The sequence below is a fragment of the Bison bison genome, unplaced genomic scaffold, assembly GCF_000754665.1.
Source record: "Bison bison bison isolate TAMUID 2011002044 unplaced genomic scaffold, Bison_UMD1.0 scf7180017864371, whole genome shotgun sequence".
Taxonomy (NCBI): domain Eukaryota; kingdom Metazoa; phylum Chordata; class Mammalia; order Artiodactyla; family Bovidae; genus Bison; species Bison bison.
In genome coordinates this window covers 16,474,831-16,486,452 of record NW_011494943.1, presented here as the reverse complement: position 1 = coordinate 16,486,452, position 11,622 = coordinate 16,474,831, and the positions used below count along the sequence as shown (strand labels likewise).

At 39.6% G+C, this 11,622-nt stretch overlaps 1 protein-coding gene across 1 annotated transcript in view; it reads left to right on the top strand.

Annotated features, from left to right (window-relative positions):
* LOC105000618 overlaps positions 1-11,622 on the top strand; it is a 122,291-nt gene that overhangs the window by 38,858 nt on the left and 71,811 nt on the right. Inside the window, 3 exon segments of the mRNA XM_010856563.1 lie at positions 2,746-2,853; positions 3,730-3,783; positions 11,379-11,483. Coding sequence (XP_010854865.1) covers positions 2,746-2,853; positions 3,730-3,783; positions 11,379-11,483 — 267 coding nt within the window.

Sequence of the window (11,622 nt, the reverse complement as noted above, 5' to 3'; positions counted from 1 at the left end):
CATTACTTTGCCAACAAAGGTCCGTCTAGTCAAGGCTATGTTTTTTCCTGTGGTCATGTATGGATGTGAGAGTTGGACTGTGAAGAAGGCTGAGTGCCGAAGAATTGATGCTTTTGAACTGTGGTGTTGGACAAGACTCTTGAGAGTCCCTTGGCCTGCAAGGAGATCCAACCAGTCCATTCTGAAGATCAGCCCTGGGATTTCTTTGGAGGGAATGATGCTGAAGCTGAAACTCCAATACTTTGGCCACTTCATGTGAAGAGTTGACTCATTGGAAAAGACTCTGATGCTGGGAGGGATTGAGGGCAAGAGGAGAAGGGGACGACAGAGAATGAGATGGCTAGGTGGCATCACTGACTTGATGGACGTGAGTCTGAGTGAACTCCGGGAGTTGGTGATGGAAAGGGAGGTCTGGCGTGCTGCGATTCATGGGGTCGCGAAGAGTCGGACACAAATGAGCGACTGAACTGAACTGAACTGAACTGATCACTATTAAACCTCTTGTTTTGCTTTTTATTGTTTTCCTGATGTCATTGACTTATCTTTCTGTGTTTTCTTATAACTTACTAAGCTTCCTTAAAACAACTATTTTGAAATCTTATTGTATAGATCACAGATGTTCATTTCTTTAGGATTGGCTACTGAAAAATTATTATGTTCCTTTAGTGATGTTGTGTTTCTTTGATTTTTCATGTTCTTTGAAGACTCAGGTTGCTGTCTTCACATTTTAAAAAAAGCATAACTTCTTTCAGCCTTTATGGCTGGCTTCAGGAGAAATTCATTCATTAGAAGAGTCTGTATAGGTAGCTGCCTCTGTGTGTAGTGGCAAGTCTAAAGTCCCTGGAGATCAGCAGAACCAGAAATTTGGAGGAAAAACTGGACACAAAGTGGACAAGAGTGAGGATAAACGAATCCACAGAGACAGCCTGGGGTCCCTATCCATCTTTTCCCACTTCCAGCTCCAGCAACAGGTTTTTAAAAAGAAACTTGCACCCTTTGCCATGAAACTGCATGCATGGCTGACCCAGGACTCAGAGAAGCAAAAGGAGGAGATTTGGCAGGAACTGGGAGAGCTGCAAGCCCAGCTGCTTCAGGCCAACAAAGGTGAACAAACCTGTAGATGGACAAAGACAAAATGGCAAGCTATGGTGGTGCCTGGCCCTCTACGTGACCTTTCAGTATGCAGTGGCTGCTGCTTCACTTTTGCTTCCGAAATATCATGCAAGTTTCTCCATGGCCACCTCTACCTCAAAACCATACAGGACTGGCAAAACCAAATACTGGCAAGGATGTGGAGAAGCAGGAATTCTCAAACACTGCTGGTTGGAATGCAAAATGGTACGGCCACTTTGGAAGACAGTTTGGTGGTTTCTTACAAAACTAAACATACTCTTACCATACAACCCAGCAATCATGTTCCTTGGTATTTATCCAACAGAGATGAAAACAACAGAGATGAAAGCCGCTTTATTCATATTGCCAAAATTTAGAAGCAACCAAAATGTACTTCAGTAGATAATGGACAAGTTAACTGTGGTTACAGTTACAGTTCAGTCGCTCAGTCATGTCCAACTGTTTGCAACCCCATGGACTGTAGCACTCCAGGCCTCCCTGTCCATCACCAACTCCCAGAGTTTACTCAAACTCATGTCCATTGAGTCGGTGATGCCATCCAACCATCTCATCCTCTGTCGTCCCCTTCTCCTCCCGCCTTCAATCTTTCCCAGCATCAGGTACATCTAGATAATGAAGTATTTTTCAGCACTAAAAGGAAATGAGCTATTACACAATGAAAGGACATGGGGGAATCTTCAGTGCATATTACTAAGTGAAAGAAGTCAATCTGAAAAGGCTACATGCTGTATGATTCCAACTCTGTGATATTTGGAGAAGAGCAAAACCATGGAAACAATATAAAGATCAATATTTGCCAGAAAGAGAGGAAGGAGGAGAGATGACTAGGAAGTACACAGAGGATTTTTAGGGTGGTTAAAATACTCTATATAATATTATAATGATGGATATAATACATTGTAACTTTGTCCAAACCAATGGAATATATGACATCAAGAGGGAATCCTAAGGTAAACTATGGAGTTTGGATCATTATGATGTGTCAGTGTAGGTTCATCCTTAGTTAAAAAAAAAAAAGTACCACTCTGGTGAATGATGTTGTTAATGGAGGAGGCTGTGCATGTGTCGGGGTAGGGGGTATATGGGAATCTCTGTACCTTCCTCTCAAAGTTTTGTTGTAAACCCGAAACTGCTCTAAAAAAATAAAGTATTTTTTAAAAAACCATAAATTATAAATTAATAAGTAAATCCATACAGGGAAGGAAATTCTTAGAAATGTAGTCTCAACTTGCTGCTGCTGCTGCTAAGTCACTTCAGTCATGTCCGACTCTGTGCGACCCCACAGACGGCAGCCCACCAGGCTCCCCCGTCCCTGGGATTTTCCAGGCAAGAACACTGGAGTGGGTTGCCATTTCCTTCTCCAATGCATGAAAGTGAAAAGTGAAAGTGAAGTCTCTCAGTCGTGTCCGACTCTTCATGACCCCATGGACTGCAGCCTACCAGGCTTCTCCGTCCACGGGATTTTCCAAGCAAGAGTACTGGAGTGGGGTGCCATTGCCTTCTTAGCTAAATTGAAATCACTATGGTCAATAAAGATACTAATAATAATATTACTCATGGAAAATCTTGGTATAATACACTTTTTTCCTGTTCCTACATTGTCTCTCTCAGAAGCGGGGAAGGTTCATATAAATAACCTGGACAATACTCTAGAAAGATTTGGAATTGACCTCACAGAAGAGGAACTTGCAAAGCTATCAGAAAACCTACAAATTGATCGTGAGCACTGTTTTACATCTGGTTCATAAAAAATAAATTTAATCGACATGTTAGGAAGGTTGGAAAGGATTCCAGTATTAAAGTCAGAATAAATCTTGGATCTGTATTACAGTTCATCCAACATCAGCATCTATTTTCCCTCTCCATACCAAGAATTGCAGAGGGTGCTGTCAAAGCTCTAATACATCTATAAGAAAGCAAAAATAATAAGGATATGAAAAATTATAGAGAGAGAAATCAGCAGGCCCATTCTTTTGTTCATCCCTCTGTCTCCCGAAATTCATTCTAAAATAAATTCAAAGATTCTCATCGTAGTGCATGAGGCCTTCTCAGTCCATCTGCCTCTTTGATATCTTATTTTTTTCCTCTTCAGACCATGTTGAACTACTGGTAGTTTCACACACAAGACATACCTCTAGACTTTTATCTTCTCTCAATCTCTCCTCCATGTGAAGCCCTTTTTATCTGTATGTATTTCTGATGCACCCTGACTAATACATTAGTCTAGTTAATGCACTACCTCCTGCAGGAAGCAATCTTAGGACATACTGGACTAGCTTAGAGATCCCTTTCTCAACTGTATGTTCATACATGAAGTAAAGTTACCAGAATACTGGGCCAACTCTAATGGTATCTTCAACGTATAATGGCTTATAATGGCTTCCAAAACACTAGGAAAAGTATACTTTTCCTGACCCAGATTCTGAAATATGAGACCTCTGTATTAATGAAAGTCACCTTAATTCCCTGAGATCCAAGCATTTAATAAATGGTCTTAGTTAAAAATGTTTTTAATGGAATCGTTTCCACAAAATATATGTCTTGAGTTTGTTTTCTGAACTTGTGACATTATCTTTATTGAGCTTTTTCTTGTAGCTAATGGGAAAGTTGATCTGAAGGAGGTAATGGATGGAGTAAAAGCCACTACAGGTAGGTGAGAAATAATAAATCTAAGATATTTAATATTTACTATGATTATATTTCACTATTATCTCTTAATTGCCATGTTAGTTGTGGCACTGATCTCTTCATTTGTTAAATGTTATACTAATTGCTAGCAATTCACCTATTTTCTGGCATATTTTTAATATTAGTTTCAGGCATACTGTATAGATTCATTAAAAGTCATTACAAAATAATGGCTATAATTCCCTTGCTATAAAATATATCCTTGTTGCTTGTCTACTTTATACATAGTAGTTCATATTTATTAATTCCATAACCCTGTTATACCCTTCCCCCATTCCGTCTCCCCACTGATACCGACTAGTTTGCTTTCTAGATCTGTGAGTCTGTTTCTGTTTTGCTGTATACATTTATTTTCTAGATTTCACTTATAAGCAATATCATACAGTATTTGTCTTTCCTTATTTCACTAAGCATAATATTCTCTAGGTTCGTCTACATTGCTACAAATGGCAGACTTTTATTCTTTTTATGGCTGAAATACTCCATTGTATATGTACCACATATTTTTTTATCTGTTCCTCTATTGAGGGACATTTGGGTTACTTCCATATCTTGGCTGTTGTAAATAGTGCTGCTATGAACACTTTTCAGATTTTTCCAGATGTATACCCAGGAGTGGAATTGCTGGATATTATGATAGTTCTATATTCAGTTTTTTTTTTAGGAACCTCCATATCATTTTTCAAACTGTCGGTACCAATTTGTATTCTCATCAATAGTGAACAAGTGTTTCATTTTCTCTATGTCCTCTCCAATATATTATTTGTAGACTTTTTGATGATAGCCATTCTGACAGGTATAGGTGATCTCACTGTGACTTTGTCTTGCATTTCTCTAATATAGTAATGTTGAAAATCTTTTCATGTGCCTTTTAGTTATTTGTATATGTCATTTAAGGCCACTGCTTCTTTATTGATTTTCTGTCTGGGTGATCAGTCTATTGATGTAAGTGGGCATTAAAGTCCCCTAGTAATATTTATTATTGTCAATTTCTCCCTTTATGTCTTTTGGCATTTGCTTTATGTATTTTAGTTCTCCTGTATTGGGTGTATATATGTTAACAAGTATAATATCCTTTACTTGTATTGATCCTTTTATCATTATATGATATCCTACTTTGTCTTTTATTATAGACTTTGTTTTAAAGGCTCATTTGTCTGATATGAGTATTGCTACCCTGGCTTTTTTTTTCATTTCCATTTGCATGAAATATCTCTTTCCATCCCCTCACATTCAGTCTGTGTGTCATTAGCTCTGAAGTGAGGATCTTGTAAGCATCATATAGAATGATGTTGAGCTTTTAATCTAATTAACCACTCTAAGTCTTTTGATTGGAACATTAGTCAATTGACATTTGAAGTAATGTTGATAACTATGTACTTATTACCATTTTATTACTTGCTTTTCCAGTTGTCATGTAGTTCTCTGTTCATTTCTTTTTCATTGTTTCTTCCTTTGTGACTTGATTCCTTTTTTTAATTATATACTTTTGAACAGCCCATGGTTTCATTAGTGTTTCTTTTTAAAAAATATTTATTTATTTATTTGACCACACCAGATCTTAGTTGTGGCACACAGGATCTTCAATCTTTTTTGCAGCATGCGAGATCTTTAGTTGAGGCATGCAAACTCTTAGTTATGACTTGTGGGATCTAGTTCCCTGATCAGGGCTCAAACCAGAGTCTTCTGTATTATAAGCATGGAATTTTAGCCACTGAACCACCAAGGAAGTCCTTGATGATTTTCTTTAGTGGTGTCCTTGTGGCCTTTCATTTTAATTTTTTATGTCTACTGTATGCCTTTGTGGTTGCCATGGGGTTCATATATGGTGACCTGTAACCATGTACAATTACTTGTTTTCAATTGGTTATCATTTAGGTTCAAACACATTTTTTTAAAAAAATCTACATTTTTAACTCTTCTCTCCCACATTTTGTGTATTTGATGTCACATTTTACATCTTCATGCTTATACCTCAATTGTTTATTGTACTCACAGTTGCTTTTATAATTTTTTGTCTTTAAATCTACACACTGGTTTATTTAAGTGGTAGATCCTCAGTCTTCACTATATATTTGCCTTCTTTCCACTTAGGTGAGGCCCTTTTATGTTTCTTGTAGAGTAGTCTTAGTATTGATAAACCCTTTTAGTTTTTGCTTGACTTAGAAGTTCTTAACCTCTCCTTCTATTCTAAGTGATAATCTTTCTGGGTAGACTACTGTAGGTCACAGGATTTTCCCTTTTGGCATTTTGAATACAGCATGTCACTCCTTTCTGGCCTCCTAAGTTTCTGCAGAGAAATTAGCTGATAGCTTTATGGAGATTCCCTTTGTTTGTCTCTTTCTCTCTGTTTTTTAATATAAATTTGCTGCCTTTAAATTTGTATTTTTATATTTAACTTTTCCCATTTTAATTACAATAAAATGGTGTGTGGGTCTTGGTGTGGGTCTATTTGGGTTATTCTCATTTGGGACCCTCTGTCCTTCCTATATCTGGATATCTGTTTCCTTCTTTGAGTTTGGAAAGTTTTCAACCATGATTTACTCAAATACATCTTTGATCCCCTTCTTTCTCTCTCTCCTCCTCCTGGGACCCCTATAATGTGAATGTTGGTATGCTTAATGTTATCCCAGAAATCTCTTAAATGATTTTCATTTTTTTAAAATTGTTTTTCTTTTCACTGTTCTGAATGGATGATTTCCTTTAGTCTATCTTCCAGTTCACTTATGCATTTTTCATTTTCATTTAGTCTGCTATTCAACCCTTCTAGCGTCTTTTACTTCAACTACTTCTCATTTCTGAGTAGATCTTTTTATATTTTCAGTTTCTTGTTAAAATTTAGTGAAATTTTCTTTATCTGTTCTTTTCTCTAATTTGGTTCAGTTCAGTTCAGTTCAGTCGCTCAGTCGTGTCTGACTCTTTGCGACCCCATGAAGCGCAGCACGCCAGGCTTCCCTGTCCATCACCATCTCCTTGAGATTGCTCAGACTCATGTCCATTGAGCCGGTGATGCCATCCAACCATCTCATCCTCTGTCATCCCCTTCTCCTCCTGCCTTCAATCTTTCCCAACATCAGGGTCTTTTCAAATGAGTCAGCTCTTTGCATCAGGTGGCCAAAATATTGGAGTTTCAGCTTCAACATAGTCCTTCCAATGAACACTCAGGACCGATTTCCCTTAGGATGGACTGGTTGGATCTCTCTGTAGTCCAAGGGGTTCAAGAGTCTTCTTCATCACCACAGTTCAAAAGCATCACTTCTTCTGTGCTCAGACCTCTTTATAGTCTAACTCTCACATCCATACATGACTACTGGAAAAACCATAGCTTTGACTAGATGGACCTTTGTTGGCAAAGTAATGTCTCTGTTTTTTAATATGCTGTCTAGGTTAGTCATAACTTTCCTTCCAAGGAGTAAGCGTCTTTTGATTTCATGGCTGCAATCATCATCTGCAGTGATTTTGGAGCCCAGAAAAATAAAGTCTGCCACCGTTTCCCCATCTATTTGCCACGAAGTGATGGGACCGGATGCCGTGATACTAGTTTTCTGAATGTTGAGCTTTAAGCCAACTTTTCCACTCTCCTCTTTCACTTTCATCAAGAGGCTCTTTAGTTCTTCTTCACTTTCTGCCATAAGGGTGGTGTCATCTGCATATCTGAGGTTATTGATATTTCTTCCAGCAATCTTGATTCCGGCTTGTGCTTCCTCCAGCCCAGCATTTCTTATGATATACTCTGCTGCTACTGCTGCTAAGTTGCTTCCGTCATGTCCAACTCTGTGTGACCCCATAGACGGCAGCCCACAAGGCTCCGCTGTCCCTGGGATTCTCCAGGCAAGAACACTAGAGTGGGTTGCCATTTCCTTCTCCAATGCATGAAAGTGAAAAGTGAAAGGGAAGTCGCTCAATCATGTTCAACTCTTAGAGACCCAATGGACTGCAGCCTACCAGGCTCCTCTGTCCATGGGATTTTCCAGGCATATAAGTTAAATAAGCAGGGTGACAATATACAGCCTTGACGTACTCCTTTTTCTATTTGGAACCAGTCTGTTGTTCCACGTCCAGTTCTAATTGTTGCTTCCTGACCTAAATACAAATTTCTCAAGAGGCAGGTCAGGTGGTCTGGTATTCCCATCTCTTTCAGAATTTTCCACAGTTTATTGTGATCCACACAGTCAAAGGCTTTGGCATAGTCAATAAAGCAGAAATAGATGTTTTTCTGGAACTCTCTTGCTTTTTTGATGATCCAGCAGATGTTGGCAATTTGATCTCTGGTTCCTCTGCCTTTTCTAAAACCAGCTTGAACATCAGGAAGTTCACAGTTCACAGACTGTTGAAGCCTGGCTTGGAGAATTTTGAGCATTACTTTACTAGCGTGTGAGATGAGTGCAATTGTGTGGTACTTTGAGCATTCTTTGGCATTGCCTTTCTTTGGGATTGGAATGAAAACTGACCTTTTCCAGTCCTGTGGCCACTGCTGAATTTTCCAAATTTGCTGGCATATTGAGTGCAGCACTTTCACAGCATCATCTTTCAGAATTTGAATTAGCTCCACTGGAATTCCATCACCTCCACTAATTTTGTTCATAGTGATGCTTCCTAAGGCCCACTTGACTTCACATTCCAGGATGTCTGGCTCTAGATGAGTGATCACACCATCGTGATTATCTGGGTCGTGAAGCTCTTTTTTGTACCGTTCTTCTGTGTATTCTTGCCACGTCTTCTTAATATCTTCTGCTTCTGTTAAGTCCCTACCATTTCAGTCCTTTATTGAGCCCATCTTTGCATGAAATATTCCATTGGTATCTCTAATTTTCTTGATGAGATCTCCAGTCTTTCCTTTTCTATTGTTTTCCTCTATTTCTTTGCACTGATCTCTAAGGAAGGCTTTCTTATCTCTCCTTGCTATTCTTTGGAACTCTGCATTTAAATGGGTATATCTTTCCTTTTCTCCTTTGCTTTTCACTTCTCTTCTTTTCACAGCTATTTGTAAGGGCTCCTCAGACAGCCATTTTGCTTTTTTGCATTTTTTTTTTCTGGGGGATGATCTTGATCCCTGTCTCCTGTACAATGTCGTGAACCTCTAATTTGGTTAACATTTTTATTACAAAATCTTTGAATTCTTTATTTAGCAAATTATTTATGTCTGTTTCATTATTTTCTCAAGAATTTCCCCCTGCTCTTTCAATTGAGACCACTTCCTCTGCCTTTTTATTTTGCTTAACTTTCTCTATGTCTATGAATTTAGGTGAAACAGTTGTCTGTTGAGGTCTCTAAGTGGTGTCCTTATGTGGGAGTGTCCCTATACAGACTGCATGTTCCAATGCATTTGGTAGGAGAGCTGGATTTGACATGGATGCAAAGTCAGGTCTTTCCTTAGGGTGTGCTAGCAGCTAGCACCTTGATGAGGGGATGCATGGAGATGGAATGGGTAGAGCTGGAGCTAGGTGTGAAGTGAAAACTCCTCTCTATTCAGTGGTCCTTCATAGCGTTATTGGGATTGGAGTCTGATCCCAAAATGCTGGAGCTAAAAGCCCTGATGGTTGGTTCTAAGTGAATGCTTTTACTTTTCCCAGTACTGGAACCCTTGCAGCAAAACGGGGTACTGCTGAAGCAAAGGGATCCTTGCATGCTTTCAGCTCATGTCCGCTGAAGACAGAGATCCACGTTTTCTCCAGTGAGCTGCCTATGCAGGAGCCGACAGTTGTTTCCTTTGTTCTGTTCAGACACAACCTGTGTACAATTCCCCTTTGTCTCTCAGCTGATCACTGCTCCCAGTCTCCACTCCCGCTGCCTCTTGTGGGTATGCACCACAAGGTAGGCAGGCTTATATGGACTCTTACATATATTAGTGGGTGAGCTATGGTGGAGCAACTACCATCAGAGTTCTAGGCTGCCTCAGATGTGCTGCTTGAGTAAGTGCCAACAATGGTCACTGCCAACCAACCCAGGCTCTACCCTAGGTCACCACTATGTGACACAGCCAAGTTTTCCCCCCGGCATGGCAGCCCTAGATCCTGTGCCATGCTGCAACATAGACCACGCAGATTGGAGTGTTCACTCGGTTCATGCTGGTGTGCACACCAAGGGAAACCCAGCAACCACTAGAGTAGTCTTCTAACTGCCCTCTTCCCCCTGACTAGGAGGCAAGGCATTGTGTGTGTGCTTGCTCCTCATGAGCAGAGTCCAGGCTTCCTATAGCCCTTCTGTTAGTCCCAGTCATCCTCCAACTACCTCCCATGTTTAGGAACACAGGGCTGGGGCTCCCAATCTGTGTGTCTTGCCACACACCCACCAAGGTGGGTCTTTGTCCGTGTATTCTCCCTTTTTCCTCTGAGTTCCCTCCCAGGCGCACAGGTCCTGATCTGATCACTCTTCTTCTCTTCTTGCCTGATTGCATGTGGGTTTTTCTTACAACCATGGCTGTACAAGAGTCTCTCTGCCAGTTTTCAGTTAGCTTTCAGTGAGAATTCCACATATAGATTTTTAAAAAAATTTTATTGCAGTATAGTTTATTTGGGGCTTCCCAGATTGCACTTCCCTGGCGGCTCAGAGAGTAAAGAATTTGCCTGCAAAGCAGGAGACCTGGGTTCGATCCCTGGGTTGGGAATATCCCCTGGAGGAGGTCATGACAACCCACTCCAGTATTCTTGCCTGGAGAATCCCCATGGACAGAGGAGCCTGGCAAGCTACAGTCCATGGGGTTGCAGGGTCAGACATGACTGAGCGGCTAAGCACAGGTGGCACTAGTGGTGAAGAACCTGCCTGACAGTGTAAGAAACGTAAGTGATGCAGGTTCAGTCCCTGGGTCGGGAAGTTCCCTGAAGGAGGGCATGGCAATCCACTCCAGTTTTCTTGCTTGGAGAATCCCATGGACAGAGGAGACTGGCAGACTACAGTCCACAGGGTCGCAAAGGATCTGACATGATTGAAGTGACTTAGCAGCAGCAACAGCAGCAGCATGGTTGATTTACAATGCTGTGTTAGTGTTTGCTATACAGCAAAGTTAATAAGGTATACTTATACATGTATCCACTGTGTTGTTCATGTGTTCATGGGGGAAGGTGAGTTCCATGTCCTCTTACTCTGCCATCTTGATCGATTCCTCTTATTTTGCTTTTTTCTTTGTTACAACAACCAAGCTCTATATTAGTTTTCAATAAAATAAAGTAAAAATAAAGTGAAGTAAAACTTCAGTGAAAACTCCAGATAATTAACAAAGATGAGACGAACAGATATTACCTTAATTGATACAATTTTTTGAATAAGTAAATTATTTACAATATTCTAATTGAATAGAGAAATAAATAATGTAGATTTCACTGATTTCTGAGTTGCCTTGACATTGTCATCATGATTATGCCTTCTTTTATTAGCATTTAGAGTTCAAATTACTTTTCTGTGAGTGTCATAGTCAGTGTACTCAGAGGAGTCTCATTGGCCTTTGCTCTTCATTCTATGTCTATTCATACCACATAGCCAAAGGCTAATCTTCCCTATTTGGAACCATAACATGAACTTTTAAATTCATACATGCAGTGTTGTCTATCTTCTTTAAGGAGGGGAAGTTGATGTCAGAGATGTGAAAACCACTCTGAAATACATGGGAATAGAGTTCACAGATAAAGAATACTTGAAACTGTTGAAAAATCTGCCTTTCAATGGTAAGCATTTCAAATATTGATATGACCTTAAAGGGTTCTTTAAGCTTTTATTTATCTATTTATTTTTGGAAAACTGAAACTAATACCATTTGCTAAGATGCAAAAAAAAAAAAAAAAAAAAAAAAAAAAAAAAAAAAAA